Source organism: Charadrius vociferus, unplaced genomic scaffold (genome assembly GCF_000708025.1).
Source record: "Charadrius vociferus isolate BGI_N301 unplaced genomic scaffold, ASM70802v2 scaffold147, whole genome shotgun sequence".
Lineage (NCBI taxonomy): Eukaryota > Metazoa > Chordata > Aves > Charadriiformes > Charadriidae > Charadrius > Charadrius vociferus.
In genome coordinates, this window is record NW_009649570.1 from 6,854,344 (window position 1) to 6,878,401 (window position 24,058).

The following is a 24,058-nucleotide window of genomic DNA, read 5'->3' on the forward strand; positions in this document are numbered from 1 at the left end:
ACTAACCCTTCCTCCCCCCTGCCAGCATAATTTCCGTCCTACTTCCAAATGGCCTTAGTTTATAGAAGCTGATTACCCCAACCTCACTACTTGGTAAATAACATGAGAATGGATTCCTGTGTCATATTCCTTCCCTTTTTGGGTCAATGCGAATAGTAAAGCATGTACGGGTAACCCTAGCCAGCCCGCCACTTGGTCTAATACTTCTGACTATTGTCATTTAAAATCTCCATGAAAGAAATTCAAGCCCGTAAATCCTCAGTGCAGCATAAATAAAAATAAGGATTCTTGCAGATCCCTATCAACTTTAAAATAACGTTCTTTTTCTTAGGGAAACATTATTTGCTAATGAGGTCTAGACTAATAACACTACAGACTACTTGCAGACCACGCACAGACAAACCGGTAACACAGTTCTCTTACTGCTGCACAGATTTGCACCAACCCTGTATTAGAAGAACCCTGGCCGGGTACCGGTTCAGGCTCCCTGGTCCATTCAGCTCGCAGGCTTTGTGCCGAGTGACTACTGGCAAGTGCCAGACAGCGCTCATTACCCACTAGGACCAGCTCTCAGATCACAGCTAGCCGCATTCAGGTTCACTGCAAAAACTCAAGTTTTCGCAAACAGATGTTTCTACAAAAGAAACAGCCGTAATGTATAGGCATGTACAGCCTTTTCCGTGTTTCTCAAAGCTGGAGGAACCATTCCACATAACTTTGTAAATTACGCCATCACGATTCTTCATGTTTCACAGGAAGGACTCCTGTGTTATCGACATTTCTACTTCAGCTCTAGTTCTGAAAAACTGGTAACCGTTGTATGCATTCGTATCCTCTGACTTTAAGAATCCCACAATTTTTATAAAAGCGCTGCTGAGAATTTAGGGTCTTCTTTAAATTTGCATTGCTAAATTAATAAATTCATCTTCCATTAAATAAAACCACGAAAATCAATTCTCTATGGCAGATAAAAACAGACCATTTATAAAGCCCCTCAAAACTTGTGAAAATGAATTTTCATAATTCTGATATTTATGTTTTCTTCTTGAAATACAAACTTAATTTGAAATTACTGATAACTCTAGATTTAACAATAACGCTACAAGTTCAACCCCGCTTCTTTTAAAGTCTCTTAGAAACTGAATGCCCTCTCAAATGAGAAAACTAGAACTTTTAATACTGCTTAGCTGTTTGAGACTCAACTGCCTGGAGTCTTCCAAATGTTCTTCTTATAACATCATATTGATTGTATAACCTTTTAGAAGCTTGTGTTTGAATTTCGTCTTAAAAACAGGTAGTGTGAATGGGAAAAAGATATTAGCTAATACTTTGCTAGAGGCATTAGTACAGACCAGAGTCGTATTCCTATGTCTCTATACATAAAAGTTTGACCAGAAGCCCAAAGTAAACTTACTCCATCAAATGACCCAAGTTAATGTATCAAGAGACTGGCTTCAGGGGGCCAGTAAACAAACTGCGCATGATTCTTTTTGACACAATCTTTTTAACAACTTCTTGACATTCTTGTTTGGTTCTTTTTGAGCATGGTTCTTTTGAAGTCCTAATACTTAAGTACAGAGTTGTTTTTAAACGGGAACTACCTTTTTAACAATGTAAATGTGGGAAAGATCACATTTCCTCAGTGCACACCAAAAAAATTTGATCTTGCAAATGTCTGAGGCACATGAGTAATTTTACTTACAGGAATAAATTACTTGGGAAATCTGACACGTTACATGAAAAAATCTTCTGAATAAACTAAGAATTTAGCTAGCCTGGCCAGGTTCAAATAATTAATATTGTCCCTTGCGAAGCAGAAGTTGGAATATTTGTGTTTGAAGTCCTCTTCAGTATTTGAGGTTGTCCTGGTATTTGTCATACTGCAATTTATGCACAGAAGGCAGCCTCAAAGTTTGCAAAAGAATCTAGCAAACCAGGCTGATGTTTCCACCGAGTACATTAATTTCCATTAGGTGAGACGGTGGTAGGGAAACAGAAACAACCTCACTTCTTGAGAGGACTTGGGACACAGACTATACTGTCATCAGGGAGTATGTATGTGGAGTTGGCTGTGCTTCAACTGCTTAGTTGTTCTGCATACAAATAGGTAGTGCTTCCACGTGTTACCCTTGCTTACTATGTGACTGTTTTCGAAACGTCACTTTTGTGCCTTTTTTATTCTGAATTCCTTTCCCATTCCAAATATCATTTCCCGATCAGTATCCTATGAAGTTGGCGTTTGCTTTCTGTGCATTCGGAATGCTGAACACACTTGCACACGTAAGCTTCGAGAAGCAACAACTGACCAGTGAAGCTCATTTCAATGCATTTGTTTCTGAGGCATGGAGAAGTTTTTACTAGTCCAGGAGGGCTTAATACAGATTAAAAATCAAACCCCCTCCTGGGCTAGTTTGAAAAAGGTATGTTATCTCCACACCAAGAACGTGACTGTGAAGAGCCTTTCATTTGGCATGCCGCTTAGCCGTGTGTTTTTATAGTTCATAATGAATATGTGAAACCAATTTGGCAACCATCGCTTCTTCATCGCACCATGCATGCTCCACGTATGTGGCCCACCGTTCTCTGGACCATGAGGCTGGGGTGGTTCTGTCTCTAAGGCAATGGAAGAGCTCAGCACAAATTCTTGAAATCATTACAAAAAGACCCTCCCCACAGTAACTTCCCAAGCGACCGCTGTTACTCCTTGAAGAGGTTGGGGAGACGAGAAAGAAGCCTGTTCTTCTTCACGCTGAAACTGATGATGAAAATAATCTTGTAGGGGGCGGAGTGGAGGCAAGTACTTGAACATTCACAGTTTGATGCAAAGCACAGATGAAGTATATTCTGTAGTTGTTTCAGGCAGTTTTGCGCATAGAAAAAAAGAAATGTTTAGAAAATAAAAAGTTTACTTTGTCTTTCTGGATATAGCCAGAACCAGTCTCTATCCCACCTGGACAAGTGAAAATAGGAATCCAAAATTAATCTGATTTGTGGCAGTAAAGGTCCTTAAGTGCTTTCAATTCCTCAATCAGTGTCTTGTTTTGGTTTTCAAGCACAGCCACTCGATTTTCTAGACATTTCACATACTCCTTTTTCTTCCTGCGACATTCACGTGCTGCCTCTCTGCAAAGTAAAAAAGGCCATTCAAATCCAGAACAATTACTTGCAGACATGGGCAACTCAACTGTTCAGGTCAAACCCTTACCTAGTACTGCCATTTTTAGAATGTGGAGGTATTGTTAAGAAATGCAAGTGAGGAAAAAAATGGGTGAGTTCACAACAACTGCTCTTCACAAATAACACACGTTCAAGATCCACGGATCATTTCAACAGGCAGAACCCAGTAGGTCAGCACCAGTAAAACTCTGCTTGCAGGATTTACATTAGAGCCTTTAGGTTGAATTGAATGCTGCTGCAACAATTTCATTTATTTTATTACAGTAAATAGATGAATAATAAAAGCATGGGTAACACCAATGTTCATCTATTAATCTCTTTACAGTCTTAACTCTTCCCTTTGCTATAGCCCAAACAAATACCAATGGTCAGGATGTTCAACTGGTGCAAAAAAAAAAAAGTGGTATTTACAGCATTCATATCTTTGCTCTCGAGCAATACCTTCATTTTATTTATAATGTCCGCATTACTGCAAAGATACTATAAATGACTCAAAAAAAAAAAAATCACAAAATAAAACAGTCACTAGCAACTATGTAATTCTTTAGTCCTTGTTTGTCGCGTCAAGAACACGGCAGTGTCAATGTGCTGAAGCACATCTCCAGACAGTCAAACTTTTACGGCTTGCTTGTAAAGACTGAGCTGCCCGTAGGTAACTTGGTGACATACAAAGAACACCAATGAAAAAATACCCGAAAAGTGTTAATGTGCTGCTGAGCGTCCTGAAGGCAGTAACGCCAAGGCAGAAGCTATCCTGCACAGCACCGGTAACGGCACCAACGGGCAAAGTAAGGACAAGGCAGGTGGATGGGAGTCCAGACAGAGGGCTCTCCTCCTGTAATGCAGCTTGTCAAAGCGGCACGCTGCAGACACGTATAAACGTACACGCTTCTTTGCCCTCAACCTTTAGATGCAAACCAGAGCAGCCTCAAAAGGAGAGTGTGAGTGTCCCTTCGTTGCAAATACTACATAGATTGGTGATACAGTCAATGTTCTGGGAATAAGAGGACAAAATTGAACCTGGTTCTTCTGCTTAGCAGATAAACAGTAGTTGTAGTACTAGGTAAAAAACAATGTCTGTTCCAGGACCTACCTGGTAAGAACACTTTAAAAGTAATTATTGAAATTCAGCTCCACAAATGAGACAGGATGAAGAAAACCTAGTTTGTAAGCCCTGAAAGGACTCAGGTATCCATCCATTTGTCACTCCTACAAAGACAATTGCACATGCTTGGAGCATTTCAGTGGGCCATGTGCAACGCTGAGAATTTAAGTCATTTCGGGCTGCTACTTGTGTCATCAAAAGATTAAGTACTACTGGATCAGGAAGTGCCTCCCAGTGCAAACTACTAATCTGCCTTCTTGGGTGACAACTTTTTCTCTCTTTTTGTGATTTTTGTGCCAGCTTGGGCTGTGTATTAAGCCACCTCAAGTCTGTGTGCATTAGCTATTCATTATGAACAGTTAAGAGTTATACTGAATTACAAGAGAGCTTTTAAAATGTAAAATTTACACAGAAAATTTGCACAATAATATCTATGAATATTTACACTATAATCCTGCAGTAAGTACCACCTCACCATCTGCCTCTCTATATCCCTTTCCCCTGCTTTGCTACGGAGCCTAGATTTGCAAATACCCATTAAGCAGGCAGGCTAAAGGCACCACATGCAACATGATACTGTTGCAGAAGCCGTCAATTTAACTCAAGTGGGGGTAATTCTCCATTGTTTTTCTTGGCTTTCCCAAACACAAAAGCTTTCTTTTACTGGAATAAGACTGCTGACTAAATGAGGGGATTCAGAATGCTAATTAATTTTTTCTCAAATGCAGAGCCTGAAAGCGTGACATCTACTATTCACCGATATGAGAAAAATATATAAAAAGGGGAGATGGATGACATTCTGTACAAAAACCGTTTAAAAAAGTGAACTCTGCTGTTCAGCATTATTTACTTAATTAAAGCCCCTCAGACAGGCATTGGGTCGGCTCATGCAACTTTCTATTTTCTTCACAGTTTAGCAATCTACAGAAGATCAGTGCACCTGTACAACATAACAGCTTTTTCAGACTGACAGATGAAGTAAACAGTGGTTTTGTGGGGCTTCCCCTCCTTGGAGGGGAGGGAAACACTGCTGTTTTCCCCATGTCACAGTGTCACATGCAAGATCAAATCTGTGGCCTGCTGATGGACTTCATGCTTGGTGTGATGGTTCAGCTCAGGCCATTCTCACAGCAGCAGTCGTAAGGAGCATCGTACCAAACTTCTCTCTGCTGTTCCCTTCCTTCACTGCCTCCACCAAGCCCCCACCTCAGTAGGCTTGGCTGTTCCTCCTCGCTCACTAAATCCTACAGGGTCAAATCTCCTCTCTCTCTCTTTTTCAGCCCCTCTGCTGCCACTACTGGCTCCACAACACATAAAAAGGAGTAGCTGCTCGTTTAGTCTTTCCTTGAGTCCTTCTGCCTCCAGAGGATAAAACCCAAAGGGCGGGCAGCTAAAGAGAACAAGTGAGACAATCAAGAAAGCACTCGTGAAGAGTGCAGGTGGGCCAGCAGCAAGGAGAATGCACGCAGAAGGCTAAGGTACAGAATCCAGGAAAGGAAACTGCATGAATGTACTAACACCAAAAAAAAAATCAACTCACCTCAGTGTTTGTAAGAACATATATGCAGTCATACAAGTCTCTCACCAATGACTTTTCTCCTTATGGCAACATACAAATTCACACACCTCCCAGAATGAGTCTGACACCTTTACATAAGGTTTCATAGTCACAATACATGGCATTAGCAGATGTGCTTCTATGCTTTGCATCTTTAAATAAAGGCAAATTCTTCAGAATGCATTTCATAAAATGACTAAGCAAGATGAGGATTCTTAGTGCTTAACACTCTAGTTCTACGCGTAGCTGACTGGGAAAAAAACGTGATTTAAATGTACGTGCCTGTTCTTCATTAGACGCACTTCTCTCTTCCGTGCGGCCTCTTCTGCTGGCTGGGTTGGAAGTGCTGGAGAGGATGCCATGACTACGCCTGGTGCAATGGTGCTGGTAGGGGCGGTGCGAATCTGGTAGGTCTGCACATCTCCTGAGGCAGCTGAAAGACACAAGGGAACATGATGCCAATTTGGTGACAGCGCTGTTAAACGTGGTGTGAAGAGCACCCAGTCATCTACCTAACCACTCACTCTGGGCTACAGTACAGGAGAGATGACCCATCATATGGGTCATCATTGCTATCCCAGTCTTAGTTTATTAATGTATACAAGGTTATGGGCATGCCTGCTGAAGAAGTCTTCGCTTGTGCTTGATAACGTGATTTGTCTTGCTGAATTGCTGTGCTTCTTTCCCCCTTAATAAATTTCTTTTTACTTCTCTGTTTTTTGGGCAGTTTTAGCAGTTTTAAGAAGATCAAGGATGGCAAACAGTATTTCTAGCCATGCTCCAAATGTCTATCTGCAAAAGGACAAACTGCACGTGTATTTGGCACAGACAAAAGGGTGTAGAAATGTAGCATTTACTCCAACGAGAGAGAGACAGTGCAAACTAAACAGTCAACTTCACTACTTCTCTAGAATGAACAAGGTCTTGGGTTTCTTTTGCTTGCTTATTGTAATCTAGGAGTGTGTTACATTTGCCTGAGCTTGTTAAAAAATACAATACCACCTAAAGCAATCACATGTCCTTAAGAACACAAAAACCAGAAGATTGATGCAGCAACAGTATTTTTCTTGGCTATGTATTTTCACTGATGCCTGGAGATCTCTTCACTGGTTAACTTTCCAATCGCCTGCTTTATTATCATAAAAGCAGGGGTACACTTTTCTGTTATTTTTAATAAACATCTTTTAATAAACCAAAACATATACTTATTCTAAGTTGAAGTAGCCCTGCTTGCTCTAAGTGGAGGGCTAGATCAAATCCTCTCATAAGACACTTTCCTAAATTATTCTATGACTCCGACACTCAATAATTAAGTACTTGACTAGTTACAAAAGCCACAATAGGAAGAAATTGTGACTTGTAACTGAAAAGTGGAAAAAATTACTAATAAAGTAAAGAGTCCTTATAGAAAGAATCAAATACCCTTCTTTCCTAACTTTAATGCTCCACTTTAAATTTATTGTTGTTGCAGATGACTATCTGGGAGAACTCAACCCTGAAGTGGGATCAGTTTTTGCAGAACATATACAAAAAAATTATGTGGACAAAGTGCAGGAAATACAGCATGGAAAACAAAAAATAAATATATTGTTTTAAGAAGTAAACCCAAAATATCCACAATTTTATCAACATGAAGGGAAAGGCTGCAAGAAAATGTGAGAAATACCTTTGTCCAGAATTTCCTTTAATCATTTTGGAGCCTCATCTGTGCCAAAGCTGTTAATTCTGTCTCCTGACACATTTGAAGGAGTTAGGTTGGCAACTTATATCTGCGTGGAGAAAATGTTATACAGAATGACTGGCTGTGAAGTTTCTCACCTTGTACAACAACTTGGTTGCTGGGTACAAGTATCTGTTGTCCATCTGTGGTCTGTGCATATTGTAAAATGGTGGTGCCTGGTTGGGTTGCAGCTGCATTGGTCATTGTCAACGTCTGGAGACCTTGTACTCCATCTGTGCCATTGTTAGACAACTGTATTGCTCCTCCTTGGGTAATAGCAACTGAAGACAAAAAAAAAAATCGACACACACCATTTAAGACACTAATTTACTTATTAACTTACAGTATTACACCTAGATATGGAAGAATACTCATCTGAGTTAAATCCCTTGAACCTTTATACACCCTCAAATCAGACACATGGCTTTAATACACATTAAAGAAATTGTGCTTTGAAAATAATTTTTGGTGAGACCCATCTTGGGGGGGGGGGGGGCAAAAAGCACAGCCTAAAAAAGAAATTAGTTTCTCTGATAAAAGAGCATCACACAGAGGAGCTACAATCCTCCCCCAGGCAGTAATTTTTAATTTGATAGTTAGGATTTTCTTCTTGGCTGGTTTAGGTCTTTTTCTCAGTCCTTTCTGTTTTCTTCTCATCTGAAATTCCTCTCCTCTTCCATGCTTTATGCCCTTCAATCTCCTCTGCTGCTATTGCTATCCATCTTGTCTCTCACCTTCTTTTTGCTTTGGCATTTTTTTTTCTTCTGATTGTATCCCCCCTTCTTTACAACTTCCTCAGCACCTTCCTAGAAGTGTTTTCATTCATAAAGGCCCACTTTCACCTATTTTTTTTTCCTTCAAGCAGTCTTACTTTGCTAGCTTTTTTTCCCCTTTCTTTCCCTCAATCCTGTCATGCAGATGTACTGAGACATCACCCCCCATTCGTGATTCCGCAGAATTTCACTGTGTTCCTACACACAGACACACCAAAATCTCAAGTATCTACACAACCGTTTCTTTTACAGTTATGGTTGGAAAGCAGAGTTAACCACATCAATTTCAGTAAAATTAAGTAGAGTATTAGGCAAAGTGGCTAAGGATTAAACAGAGATAAAAAATTTTAAAGAGATTTTAAGAGAAAGATGTAAACAAGTAGTTCTCCCTTTTGTATATTTAATACTGTGTTTGTTTGTGTGAGACAGTGTGTGAATTCTGCTTTACTGCTGTATCCTCAACCCTTTAAGTCAAAGCACTATAGCTGTAAAATCTAATGAATAAAAAACCCACAGAAATGTATATTTATTAAATATTTTAAATGAGGTTGCTGAAGTTCTTATTTTTTCAGGACTTTCTAAAAAGGTAACTGCAGACTGTAATGTTTTTTCGATTAATGAGGTTACAATTTTGTGAACCAGGATTAATAATCTGCCAGGAAAAAAAGAAATTTCCAAATTACCTCATTTGGTTCCTGAAGTGAAAAAGTTTGTAATAACATTATGGTTAGTTCATACTTTGCCTCAGGATGCATGAGCTGCACTAACTGGCAAGCAGTCCCATCATGTTAATTGAACATTTTAAATACTTAACAGTAGGAAAGTTTTTAGAAGGCACGGTTATCAAACAGCCAAATTAAAGTATTTTTATTTTCACCTCCTGCTTTGTCCTAGTCCAAACAGTTACAGAAATAATAGTTCTTCATCTTCTCATCCCCACTTACTAGCACCACTGAGAAATTCAGACTACATACTGTACTGCCCACTGCTGGTTTGGTAAATGGGAGTTGGCACCGTAACAGTGGCGATGGCAGGTGCTGCTGTTTCCTCTTCAGACTTTTCTTCTTCGATCCTTGGCACTCCTGGGGCGTCTGAGGACAAGTCATTCAAAATTTTTCTGGCAAAGACAGTGTGTTGTAGAGATTTTAATAAAAATTAAAAAAAAATAAAAAAGGTCTATTTGATACATAATGCTGGAGAAAACTGAAGAGTGCAGTAAGCCAGCAAGGAAAATATGGGTGCAGAATGAAAAGCCCGCACTTTCTTCAAACTCTTATTGGAAAGGACTGTTCAAAGTGCCATGCACAGATGGGTGAGGGAGCCAGCACAGAACAGCTGTGCTTATCAACACAAGATACAGCTGCGCTCCCTCAACAGGTTCTTCTCAACCCAAGATACAGCTATCGCAACCTTCTCTTTGTCTGAAAAACATGTTTCTTTCTTGTCCATTTTTTCTTGTTTCCTGCTTTTAGCCCCATAAAGATTTGAAGAAAGCAAAAATACGCAAAAACCTATCTCCTCACATCAGGGGAACTGCTTTGTTTCAGAGAACATAAAGGCCTCAGCCAGAGAGCTGAGTACAAGGGAAATTAGATAAAATGCATGTAAAAGGCAACCCGTTTATAATCTAACACCTGCCTCAGAGACAACGCTGAGTGATCAAGTGAAGTCACACAGCTATGTTTACAGGTGCCCTGCCTCAGAAAGCTGTAAGATTAGCATGGGTAAATGAAAGAATAGTTTGTTTAATACTTCCACGGCTTAATTATCCAAAGCCCAAACTGCTAAAACATCACTGCTACGGGCCCCACTGAACATGACAGTAAGCCTGACCATAGCACTTACTGCAATTTGCATCATTTAGACCAAACGCTGTCCCTCAGAGGACTGCCGAGCCCTTTTCACTGGTGGCATATTCTGTCACTGCAAAATGCTACTTAGGTAAAGGGCAACATTTTTGTCATTCTCTTCGTATGTTTTCCTGGGGATTGCCACCAGAGCCTGAAATGTGATGAAGCAAACACAGCTGCAGACCCCAAGCTCCAAGACAACACTCGTTTCTTAAGTAAGGCTCCTAAAGCTTTGGGAGCCAGAACATCTGTATGGAGCTATCTGGGGAGAGCCGTCACTCTGCTAAGCAACTTGACAAACAGAGCTTTGCTGTTGCTGTTTTGACTTGGTGTGCACGCAGGAACCCTAGCATTGCACAAGCACTCCACTGTGCCAAGCACCACTTGGACAAATAAAAAGCTCCCGTCCAGAGGGTCTGCAACCTAGGTGTCAGACGAGAAAAACTAGTGGATGAAACAGATGAAAAAATATGGAGAGAGCACGGAGGACAAGGAACTAAGCCCAAGAAGCTCAAAATAGAAAAGAAGAAGCTACAGCTCACCACTTTTTAAGCTCATATCAGATACGATCTGGTGGTTAAAACCTACCTTTGCCACCATAAAGATGGATTTAAGATAGAAGGTAAGGTGGCAGCTTTACAAATATAGGTGCTATGAACTGACACGGGGAACGCGTGATGTACTTCAATAGCAGGATCAAAGCAGCGTTTGCTGAGGAAGAGGTATAGCTCTTCAATTCCGTGAACCCATCCGCACCCTATCTTGTCTCTGGGGCCAGTTACAGCAGCTTGAATAACGCCAACCGGGCACTCGCTACACACAGCTGTAGTCCAGCTCAGCCTTTCTGACACGACCCCTACACCAGCCCAGAGTCTGAGCTGCCTATACAAGTTTTACAATTACAAAGTTTTCCTGAGTTACCAGGATCTGGTTTGAGGACAGAGGCTGTGGTGTAGCATCAGCGCGCGCAAAGGAGTCCATCTCAATGAGAAGTTAGCATGCACAAGCCCCCTCTTCTCAAGTTTTGTTGCTTGTTTGCTTAGCTCTGTCATCTCACGATATACAGCTATTCTTCCATATATAGTAAAAGCAAGTGTCTCACTGCAGAAGCAGACTGCAAGGAAGTCTGCGGCAGCCCTGAAGTTAGCAACACTGCTCCTCACAAATAAAAGTATCTTCCCAGATCTATTACAGCTAGGGATCTTCCGCAATGATTTTCACTATTTTCAACACAACAGCCTTGAAGGCTGCTGGAGAAGTTAGAAAATAATCTGCAAGTGCTATAAAAAGACAATAAATGGGTGAGATGTGCTCAGGTCTAGAGGCTAGCTTGTATTTCTAAGGCCATGCTCATAAAGAAAAAAGGAGCATCGGAATTTTCTGAATTAGCGGGAATCCTCAGGTCACTTAAAACCCGCTGAACTCCAGAGCAGTTCCTTAATGCTATTTGGCATGTTTTAAGAATGAAAAGTGAGATTTAGTACAGCCACAAAAAGCTGTACAAGGGCTTGATTAACAAAGTAACATATGAGTAACACCATGCAAAGTAGCACTTCAGTTGGTCTTACCACAGAAGTATTTGCCGTGACAACTAGAGATACTAGATGCCTATCACTACATTCAACTCATACCCTGACTTCTTGAACTTTAAAGACAACCAATTTTGCCCTAGCAGAAATTCTCTCTGAGCCACAGAACACCACATGTTTGTTGAAAGTCTCATGGGAGAAAGGAATTAAGTTTGATTGCCTCTAGCATTTCAACAATAATGAAAAACAATAGAGTTGATTTTTTGCAGACTACAGATTATACAGAAGCCACTTTCTTGCAAAGCTTCAGTATATTTCATGTATTAAGTATCTATATTAAAGCTAGCTCTAAGGCACCTAGCGCAATGATACCTCAACATTTCACAAATTTGGCAATTAGTTTATTCTCAGCTCACTTCTGTCTTAGCTGAGTGTAACAGCTGAGGTTTCCTCCTCCTCCTATTTGCTTATCTCTTTACATCCTATTCCATGGAAAGACATTGCAGAAGAGAAATTTCAGTCTAATGGTAAATATAAAAATAACTATACAATCACACTGTTTGTCTCCCCGCGTGAAGAACGCATCCATCAAGCAAAATGCTTCTGCTTTTAACCTCCATACCTGTAGGAGGGCCGTCTGGAAAGAATTTCTCTTCGTTTCTGTGAGTCTGTGACACTGTCTACTGATTCCTGTGAATCTTCACTTTCTGCTATAGTGGAGATCTGTAAATAAGAACAGCAATCAAGCTTAACAAGACACTTCCAATGTCTTTATTTCAAGGAAATGTTGACATCCTGCAAAAAACTACAATGCAAGTATTCTACAGTGCTTCTACGTAGGCAATGAACAGAAAGGGCAGGCTGTTTAGTAACAGATCCAGTTAAGAATGACCACAGTCTTTTATCTTCCTATGAGAATGTCCTTTATAATTTAAATACTCCAATAAGAAAATATAAACAGTAATTCCACACACTTTTTGCTTTCTGTGATTCCTTGTTTCCATCCATTTTAGGGAAACAAAGGAAGATTTTTTAGTAAAATTCAGGGAGAGAAAAACTAAAACCAAATTAAGACAGCAGAAACATTTGGAAACACAGACCGAAATACTGAAGTTAAGAAACATCAATTTATAAATCATTAGGTAGGTATGCTATAGAGAGACTGCCTTTTGTGGGGGAAAATTGTCAGGAAAATATCATACATTAAGATGCTAAAAAATAATGCAGTGCTGCAATTCTGAACATCTGTGCTAAAAAAAGACAAAGATTTACAAAGGAAAGCTAAAATGTTTGTATCGATCACATTTCAATAATTTTAAATGTCAAGTGTGCCAAAATTGCAAACCCCATTTCCAATACATAAAAACAGAGACTGTTTTCCAAAGGACTATATCCACGTGACAAATATACAAAAGCTAACGATAGTTATTGAATAGAGAATTGTCTGTGTGAGAAACATAGCTCACAGCCTGACATTTTATGCACTGTAGGGAAGATTCCTAAAGGCACCAAAAGGTTGCTGGCGCCCACATCGCACAGTTATCAGATAGAGGGACTGAATAGGTCCAAGGCTGACTGTGAACTACTGGGCTTTGAATCACTGCAGCACTCCGAACAGGTTCTGGCTCTGCGCTGAGCCAGGTGAATTCCAAGCATGGTTTCACTGTCAGTCTCTTACCTTCCCCCCCTGGGCTAGTAACTTGTGCCCTCATCTGAAAACTGCTCACTTCAGCGAGCATTCTCAACTTTTGACTGCAATGGCAGAGGAGGATAGAGCCTGCCAGAAACTCAGCACTAAAGCTGACAAGGAGTAAACAAAAGATTATTATCAGAATGGCCTAGTTTTAAATTATGCATGCTTTTTTTTTTTTTTATAAAAATAATACCTAGCTAAATATCCATATCAAATAGTCACAATGCCTACTTTTTAAAATGAAACTTTTTTTTGAGCTCAGTTTACTAACAGCAAAGGAATGATGCACAGTCCTTGCCCTATGTAGCTGCTGTATGCCAAGCAATTTATATTTCTGCATTCAGTAACACTGGGCTAAAAGTGGTTAAAAAAAAAGAAGTTACAGGTTTTAAATATTTCAGACTACTTGTCTCCTATGTCTTCAAGCTATCTCATCATATTGCATTAGCTGTCTTGCTTTACAGAAGAGAAAATGCTAAGGCTTTACAAAGCAAACATCATTCAACAGGCAAATTTTAAAACCATTTTTATGAGAGGACTGATAGGTCTATTTTAAGGACCATTAACATACAGACATCTGTTTTGTAAACCAATGTAAATATTTTCCAAGTAGCAGACTCTCATCCCAGGACATCAGCCTCATTCATGATTAAAGATTACATTATAAAAGAAATCCCTTTTGTTCACTTCAGAATAGGATGAACTCTTACTTCATAATGATGTATGAAAATACAGGAGAGAAAAAGTAGAGTAATACTGTAAGAAAACCCATGAAGCTGTTAAACTCACCAACCAAATTCTAGAGAGAAATGAAACTCAGCAATGTTTGAAAGTGAAGAGTGGTTAAACCAGAATGGAAAAAAAAGTCACAGAGCAGCAAAGACTGTACACGCTCTTAAAGTTTATACAAGCAAAACCACAATCCAGGACACAAACACATCAGAAACCAGTTCAACTATTCAAAAGGTCCAATTCACGTAAAAGGAATGTTCTTCAGTCAGTACCTGGACTGTCTGGACCTGTGGAGACTGAATAACTGACGGCTGGGCAGCCTGAATTACTCCATGCACTTGAACCGTCTGCCCGTTGGGCAGCTGAACTAAAGTCACCGTGGGCGCAGACGACGTTGCGTGAGCTGCTGGCATAGATACCTGCAAAGAAGAGACAGTGACCATAAATTAGGTTATTGCAAAATCTTCTTGTTTCACTACCAAGAGCACTTCTTGGTGAAAGAATGATGTGTTTTCTAGACCCCAGTTAGATAACCCGAATGTTTCAGTGTAACATAAAACCCCCTGAACTGCCTAAGCTCAACATCTGACCTACTTGCAAATTAATCTAATGCAGAATTTCTGCAGGCTCAAAACATCGCTTGTAAAACCCCTGACAAGAATGAGAAAAACACAGCTGTCTCTATCTTGAGGTAACCTAATAAAAACACATTATTACCTTCGCTCACTTCAGTTAGATGTTGCTCTGGGACTTGCTACACCTACAGACACTGCTGAGTCAAAGGCAGAAGAAGCATATGGGAGTGGAGCTATTTTTGTTCTCACTCAAGAAAATGCAAAGTATTTGCCAGATGTAAGAAGTTAAAATTTTTAGGGAGTCGTACCTTTCAGACCTTCTGGAGACTAAACCGCATTGAGTAGTTGGCCAAGTCCATGTAAATGAAGAAAACTGACAGCGTGTTCAGACAGAAAACTCGCGGGTTTGCAGGCAGTTACTGTGATACAGGGTAACGGGTCAACAAACTCTAGTCTTAAAAGTTATTCCTAGGAGGATACTATGAGGAAACGGCCCGCGTTTTAAACCCTCAGGTTCCTAAACATGACGCTGCTCCTCCAGCACAGACCTGTAGGCACAGCGGCTATGCCAACCGGGATACAAATGCTAACGACTTTAGCATGGCTCGTTAGCGCTGCGTGCACAGCCACGCGTGTCCTGCACAGGGGCTCAGGCTCTGAGGACAGCCGTACCCACACAAAAAGCTCTTCATGCCACGTGGGGCGGTCTCACTCTGCCAGGTCACAAGGACCACCATGGCCCGCAGATGGGCCACACACCGAGATTGCCTCGTGTCTGGGCAGATGGACTGGTGCACGTCCAGTACTCGGCACCTGCCTGGTGACACCATGCATGTGTTGGTGGCCAGGGGGTTCCTGGAGGCAGGATGGTGCCAGGGCTGCCATACCAGCCCACCCGGCCCACCGTTTGTGCCTGACACCCACCACCGTAGCCCTCCGGGAAGGGATGCAGGAAAACATGAGCTCTTGCAGACCACGACCGGGTTGACTAGCCAGCCCTCTCCTAGACACCCAGCCTCAGAAAAAATTTAACAATCCTCCAGTGTTGCAATGGCATTTTCAAGAAATCCGATGCGTACAGCTGCGAGGTGAGAAGGGGCTGCACCACCGTTGTCCTACCTCATCTCACAGCGCTGCTCTGTAAGTAAATCCTCTGCTGTCCCCACAAACACGTGGTTCTCAAAAAGCTGCGGTAGCTGATCCCTGAATTTCCATAAACATGCGCCACTTAGGAGGAAATCTTGCTTAACAACAAAATTAAGGGGAATTACATTGTAGACCTCTCTCCCCCACAGCTGTCTCTCCCTAATCCACAAATTTGTGTTTGCCTTTACCTTCACTTTTTCAGGAAAACGGCTGCAGTGTTACATGGCGGTACTCAACTCACATCTGAGAGAAACTGCGGATGAGATTAACATGAGCACACTCTCCTCTGGCAAATTATACTCCTTTACCAAATGACCTTTTTTAATAATGCATGTCTGACTAAACAGTCCTTGGCAATGACAGCAAAGCTGATCAACTGGAAGCCACTCTGCAGTTGGATTAAGCCAACAGCAGAGTGCAACTTCCGCAGATGTCTCTGACTCATACCTTGTGGAACTGGAACGAGTTTCCTTTTGACTCTGAAAACTACCCTGAACTCGCTAAAAATGCAGCATTTAAACTAAGCTTACAAGAGGGGTGACCTTACAAGAGATAATGAAAAAATTAAATTGACATAATTAGTTATTTAGATGTGCCTAAGCCTCTAAGGGCGCTCCCTAATGTCAAACACTACCACTTCACGTATTAAAAATATCGTAATAACGTAACACTGATGTGAACAAGACAAGGAATTATGTTTAGACTGTTGTATCACCTCCACAAGGAATATAAAGCCTGGGGAAAAGCTAAGGTGCAAATAATACAAGCGAATGACAACAGAGGAAATTAGGAAAAATGTAACATATTCCTTTGTGGTTCACATGGATTTTAACCATAGCTGTTATAGCTTTTTCTTACTCAGAAAAAAATCTCATCCAAGTACCCAGGTAGTTTTGCCCGAGTAGAGTGCATTCAACCCACTACATACCCGTAAGTTCAGCTACCCGGAGGTTAGCACACGAGCTGGAAACATTCCTGCCTCTCTGGACTAAATCTTAATGCATACCAAGTGAGAAGCAGTTTACTGGTTTTGCAAGAGAAATAAACTACTTCCACTCAGTTCACACTGCAGTGTTATTCACACCACCTACACCCTGTGCCTAAGTTAGATGGTGAGAAAACGGCCCAAAGAGGCAAGCTGGTGCAGGGCAGCTGGTGTCCTGTAAATTCACACTACAGCTTCACTGAACCAAATCACCCTGTGCGTTTTCACCGCTCCAGTCCCTATACTATCACTTGAATGGAAGCGTACTCTCTCTGGTTTACCAAAAGGTGCAATGACTTGAAAAAGACAGTAATCACTTATAAAATGGTAAGCAATTTAACACTTGTGCCACTTAAAAGACACTTGATTCCCCAAATTGCAAGATCTAAACCAGCTGTTTGTTCTTTGCAGACTGCAAATAGTTTTAAAATGAAATGGTTACAGAAGGGAGCCAAACAGATTCTGTACTCATTTACACAATGGAGTTGCTCCTGCCAACCATCAGTGTATCCAAGAACGAAACCAGGTTCCAAAAATTAGAGCTGTAGCTGCGATCGCATTTCTTGTCTCTCCAAAATAATTTGGGGCTAATAAATGATCTACTACTTTCCCTCTCAACAGCCAACAATTCTGTGAAATGCTGGAGACAACAGGATAACACGAGCTGTCAAACGCCAGGTTGTTCCACTTGATTATAATCTTTATAATATTAATCCCATCTGATAAGATGTTGTATTTGCTGCATTATTTATCTATATTTTCGGTTTGTTTTCTTCCGAATTAAACTGACTGCTACAGACAAGTTTCTAACAGAAAACATAACAGCAAAACAATCCAGTCAATATAAAAAAGACAGTAAATTACATGTTTTGAAAAAATATCTTTCAGTGGTATGGTCGTGGTAAAGAATGCTAGAAATATTTTCATTCATTACTCTGTTAACATTACACAGTTCACACACATACAGTTCTTCAGAACTAACACAGACTAGTGTGATGGGAAGTTAAAAATCTCCACTGCTTTAAAAATGTGAAGACAAATATTAAAGGAACTATACATCGCACCTGTTTCAGAATTGTACCAATGGAGCCTTCTCTCAGGCCCATGAGCAGACATTATCCCTCTTAAAAAAAATAAATCCAATAGGTAAAACTATTACACCGTATGATTTTATACCTGGGCTAACGTTGCAATCTGTGGTTGTGCCTGTACTGTCATCTGTTGGGTTTCTGCCTCTGTAACGGCTGCATCTCCACTCTGCTGGTTCTCTGCTCCAGATTCCATGGTCATTTAGTTACCTACAATCACAATATTTGTCGTAAGTCTGGGTTGGCATGCAAGTCCATTATTCTTGGTGGATCTGGTAGCAATCACTGCAGCTGAATTCCCATTACTACATACTGTTTTCATTTGCTTATTAAAATGTTGCCAAACTATTAGCATTCAGGCAAAATTTTTTTCATGCCAGGTGTCTGCCTCGGGTTGATTTTTCTGTGTGGAATGTTTCTGAAAAACAGGTCCAGTCTCCTCTAATAATGAGATCAGAAAAAAAAATGCGTTTCGCTCATCTTAAAAAAAAAAAAATAATTGCTTGGGCAATTGCACTGCGATGATCTAGTACCTCCGCAATCTGGAATAACGACTGGCGGTTCGTCAGGAAGGGCACTCCCTCAGTGCCAAGGTGACAATATGCCCTGCTGCAGCCCTCCCTCCCCCCCCTGCAACTGCAGTTTTCAGATCACCAACAGCAAGTGCTTCTGTGTTGGGCACTTGGTTTTCAGTCTTCTTCTGTCTGAACTAAAATACGCAACACCTCCATGCAAATTCTTCCCACAACCAGACTGTGTATGGCCCTACGTCACAGCAACTTAAGTCTTTTCTACTCGGTAGTTTTAAAGTCAGCATACATAATGATGGAAGCCATTTCTACTTGAACCTTACCGCAAATAAATATTTTTGTATTTAGAGGTACACAGTAGTGTGTCATGACCTAAGTTTTGTATCATATATAGCTCTGAATACACTTGTATTTCTAAGCAATAACTGAGCAAGCCTGGATCACCAGAACACACAACTCTATAAAAAGAGGTTGCATAACTTCCAAAACTATGCATGTAGGCAGAGTGCAATGAATGTTAAATTCTGCACTGATCTGTGAAAATTACTTTTCAGTTCTTCTTTAAATACTGATATGAAAATATTCAATATATAAAAAAGAGCTTCAAAATACAAGAAAATGTGCCCAATGGTGATACAGCAATACAATGGTATTATACAGAACTCCAAATACCAAATATTAAGAATGGATATTACCTCCATAGCCACGATACTAATTCTGTGTACCACCCTGTGTTGCCCAATCTACTCTGACCTCTGGCTACCCTAAGGTAGCACACCTCTCTTCAGAGCTGGAGCAAAACAACCAGTAGAGCCAGTAGAGAGTGGTACCATGACCACATTCAAGATGTTTCATTTTAAACACAAAGCCAGGGAAACTTCCATTTCAATGCAAACTATACTTCAGTATTGCAGGAAAGAGAACACTTTGGAGATGTGTTGCCTAAAGCAGTAGAGTCACATTTCAGCCCTGAGTATAATATGAAATGTCTGTCTTACAGTAAACGATTGCTAATCAATAAAGATAGACCAGCATTTCAAAGTAGTAGCTGCATGTCACTTCAAAAGAAAGCAAATCAATGTATATAAATCAAAATCTGTATACATAGCATTGAAAGTAACTGTTCAAATGAGCGTGTGTGTGTGAACACGGAAATGTTTAAGTACCAAATATTTAGTTCCAACATCAGTTTAGAAACTCTTAGGAAATGAAAAGAAGGGAAAGAATTAAACCTAATTTTCCTTAAAAAACAAACACTGCATTTTAAGTAGTCTAGACATTACATTTTATAAGAATTTCAAGAACAGGCTGTGCCCATGCAAATATAACAACCCCATTCTTTCCTACAGTACCAAGTCTTCTCCATGCTGCATTCCATCTTCCAGGAAGGACAAAAGAAAACCTATGCACTATTACTATTTGTAATATACATTACCAACAGTTCTCAAAGACTTCATTAATGATAACAGTTTAAGTGGTCTTCTATCCCAACTTTAACACACGAGTTATGTTTTAACAGTCTTAGTCCTCAATATTATATGTCCATTTTTTTTTTTACTGTTCTGCTTTTTCAAAAGTGCAAACTACAAACCAGACTACCATAGGTTTCCCTTTGATTTTTATCATTTTTGAGAAGGTACCTAGTTTCATCACTTTTTTGTGAGTATCAGCCAGTTTGTCCAAGGCAAGCAAAACAACAACTTTTCCCCAATTCCTATGTATGTATCATGGTGACTCCAGTCAAAAGACTACCTCATCAGAACCATTTCAAGAGCAGATCTTTTGCATCAGAAACATCTCCCAGCCAAGTATCTGAAAAGAACTTTAAAAAACAATTTCCTAGCTATAAATTGAAGTATGTTGCAAAACTAATGCTGCTTTTGTCTGCTGATAGAAACCGTGACTCCAGTATGGAGTCAATTGCTATAGAAATGGCATTAGAAATAGATGAAATGTGCAAGTGAGGAGTCTCTCGAATCAGGTACTTAGCAATGTTCGCAGAGGCAGATGTTGCCAAATTACTGCTGATAAATGCAATGTTTTCCTAGAAGAATTTGCAATCCTCTCACACACTATTCAGCAAAGGACCTCTGATTTTACAAGCCTGGTTTCCACACTTGCATTATCTTTTGCATATGTAATCAGCAAAAGCATTAACTGTTTGAGGTGCTTCCTCCTCTACACCAGCACCATTTGGGAAATCAAATTCTTAATGTGACTTGCAAACACCTGAAAGGAACCTCCTCATAACATACAGTAAGCACCAAGCAATGCAGGAAGCTGCGTGCAGGATTTACATCTTGACATGTGCAGTTTAAGCGAGTTTCCAACGTGATTTGTAGTTTTTTGGACAAGCTCTTAGTCTCGTGTTATATGCAGGTTCTGAGTAGTTTTTTGGACAAGCTCTTAAGTCTCGTGTTATATGCAGGTTCTGAGTACTCTTGAATTCGGTTCAATTTACTTTGCACTTATACGTCACAGTATTTGTATTCTAACAACTTCACTACTACCTTTTACAACAACTTGTGAGAAAAAGATGGAATCAGATTTTTGAGCATCACGACATCACATTCCAGATACACTAATTACTACACTATTTCATGTTTGCCTTTAACAGCATGATGAAGATTGTCAAGATACGCAAGACCAGGCAGCTAGAACATAAGAAGTATTTAAGCTTTGTGTACAGAGAAGACCATAATGGCTGAAATGAAGGTTGTCAATTCCTATCAGTTCTTGCAATGTAACATATGAAATGATGTTTGGTTTGATACCTTAACCTCCTCACACACACAAATGAATGCCTATCCTTACGCCTCCTCTCTAAGCTCTCATATGCCCCTAGTCTAGACAAGCTTTGCTGATGGGTACCGCAACGTCTTACTGTTCTTGTGGGTGCTCAGGCCCACCCCACAACCCCATCCTTCTGCTCCTCCTGCCCCGTTCACAGTGGCCCACCCCGCTCCCCGGCACTGATGTCCCTGGCAGCCACCACACCAGGACTTGTTGAATGCAGGCGGAGATCTGAAAGTGTGCTGGTGGGGAACAAGTGGGGAACGGGAGCAGAGGGAGCACACCACCTTCTCACTCCTCCCTGCTTCCAGGCTACTTTCCATCTTGTCAGGAGAGGACACACACCCCCATTCTGAGAAAAAAAAATAAATTAGTAATTGCTGTAGTTCATCTTGAACCAAGTATTCTAAATGAAACTAACTGACAAAACAGTTAGCTATTAACTACCAGAGTTGGAAAATCAGAGCCTGCCTGCCTAAAACACCCCGGCTATGACCTCTGAACACAGTTTAAGAAAGCTGATGAGATTACCTGGTTAGAGATGGTTTAACTCGTGACTTTTATGTAATACACAATTTTCTTTATTAGTTGAAAAGAGCTAGTATTATACTTACTAATGCTTTCTTAATAACATACTTACTAACAATCTGAAACTCCGGATGTGAACAGCCAAAGAGCGAAACATTCACCTGACACCCAGTAATTTGTTTTTAGCCAAATCAGGACTGGGAGAAAGAAGTTCAGCAGAAGACAACTAACTATACTAGCTGAATTGACACCACCACAGCAGAAGATGGATGCTAATAAATACAAACAGTTGTAGAATGCAGGGAAACTGAACTACACACACTGTAGAGAAATCCAAATAAACCTGTCTCGTTAGTTGCATAAACTTGGAAAGGGGGCCTGGGCCCTACTGCAGATAGTTCACTTCAGATTTCTGCTTAACATGCATCTGTGACAAGAAACGCTAAAGTGGTAGACTGCAACAATAATAAGAGACAAGGGTAACCTTTAAAAATTATATATGTGGATACACTGGATTACAGTGCAGAGGTTGGGAGCCCATCTTAAAAATGGGTTCTGTGGAATCTGAGTATTCAGAGAAAGCAAGCATTTGCAGCAATCAAAACCTGTTGGATGAAGAGACTGGATAGAACTGTACTATTTTCCCCAGGAAGGACAGAAATACTTCAAAGACTAAAAAATATATTTAAATTAGTAACAGGGTTAGCAGTAAACAAGGAACATTCACTGTCTGATTATAAGAACAGTGAAGCTGAAAGGTGGCAAATCTAAAAGTATGAAAATTTAAAATATTTATTAAAACAAAGACAATAGTACTTCATGTACTGCATAAATAGATGCTGCTGACGATAAGCAATGTATCAGGATTCAACCAGGGGTTAGACATGCATAGATAACAGGAATATCCAAGAATATCCAGAATTAGCGTGGTTATTTCACACCAAAAGTAGTGCGGAACTGAAAGGAAAATAAAACTTCATGAGACTTAAATCAATCTCTAATCCTCAAAAATGCAAATAAAGATTTTCATGAGGGGGGAAGATTACATCATACGTAAAACTTGCCGATTCCAGTAGTCTTTTGAGGTACCCACTGATCGTCAGTATCTTAAAGACAGGATGCTGAACTAGGTGCGCTACAGATAATGGTAACTCCCGTAATCTCTGTTATTTAAAGTGAGCATCAATGCTGTGTATTCAGAGCATGAGCAGAATTACCGCCCCTCCCCTCTGCTCAGAGCCAGGAAAACATAATTCTTTCTTCCCACACCTTGCCAGTCTGTGGTATCCCTGGTATATCTTGCTTTCTTCCTTCTTTTTCTGTGTCCTACCCCAAATACCCTCATGAACGCCAGCATCTCTCCTGAACGTTGGGCTCTGCTCCTTGGTTTCTCCTTGCTCACATGAGCCACAGAGCTTTCCTGCTCCGCAGACAAGGCTGCTTTTCGTCTCCCAGGATGGACTGAAAAAAAAGGTGGAGGATTTTTCCCAAACAGCACTAAATCCAAGAACCAAAATACCTCACTGTGGCTGTTACAGCAGACATAACTTTCCACCCACTTTCATAGGTGAAGGTCCTGAATGCCCCAAAGCTTTCTGTGCTTTTCAGTTGTACCAGCTGGCACAGTAAAACACACTACTTCTCTCTGAAAGCTTTTATTTTCTTTCTCTTTAGTAACATCGTGGTGACAATTCACTGTTATCAGTTAATGCTTACGCTGACAGTTATTGGCCATACAATATACCTACACCTTGAGGCAACATGGGTCGCTCCACACGTCAGACGTATGTCGCAGCCTGCTCACCAGCAAGCACAGCTTTACCAAGCGACATGCTTTAAAGCGTCCTTCTCCTCCACAGCTAGATGGTGACTTCTGGGTTTATTTTACCGAAGTACACACCCAGATTTTGAAGAACAACATGACAGCCTCCAAAACCAGTGCAGAGCAGAGACCCAACAAACCTACGCCCATTTTGAGCCCAACTTGTGCCACATGCATCCATCCATTCACCCCGCTGCCACCCGCAGAGGCCACCTCTACTGCCATCGTTGGTTCCCGATCCAGTTCAATATCCAGCCACCCCGCGGCTCGTGGCAGCAAAGGGCCGGAGCAGCGAAGGGGCTGAGGGGAGGGAAATGGAGGCAATGTCTTTTTCTCAAGCCCTGTATTTGGATTTATTCATAGCAGGTGTGCCAGTACGATTGTTCAAGGAAGCAAATGCAGCTCCACTATCCAAAAGTCCCAGGAATTCGACTCACTCCGTATTTACTATATG

At 40.7% G+C, this 24,058-nt stretch overlaps 1 protein-coding gene across 4 annotated transcripts; it reads right to left on the bottom strand.

Annotated features, from left to right (window-relative positions):
- Positions 1-1,555: 1,555 nt before the first annotated feature.
- On the bottom strand, positions 1,556-23,347 carry CREB1 (cAMP responsive element binding protein 1). Of its 4 annotated transcripts, none has more exons than XM_009890194.1 (7): positions 18,020-18,141; positions 14,410-14,556; positions 12,335-12,435; positions 9,308-9,450; positions 7,659-7,841; positions 6,123-6,273; positions 1,556-3,123 (listed from the first exon to the last, which is right to left on the bottom strand). In XM_009890194.1, the coding sequence occupies exons 1-7, from the start codon at positions 18,131-18,133 to the stop codon at positions 2,979-2,981; spliced, it is 984 nt and encodes a 327-aa protein (XP_009888496.1). In that variant the 5' UTR covers positions 18,134-18,141; the 3' UTR covers positions 1,556-2,978. The 4 variants fall into 4 exon arrangements, with proteins under 4 accessions (XP_009888496.1, XP_009888497.1, XP_009888495.1 ...); XM_009890195.1 differs by lacking the exon at positions 18,020-18,141 and adding an exon at positions 23,338-23,347 and having other exon boundaries at positions 2,206-3,123; positions 14,410-14,504; XM_009890193.1 differs by having other exon boundaries at positions 2,206-3,123; positions 12,335-12,459; positions 18,020-18,133.
- Positions 23,348-24,058: the final 711 nt, after the last annotated feature.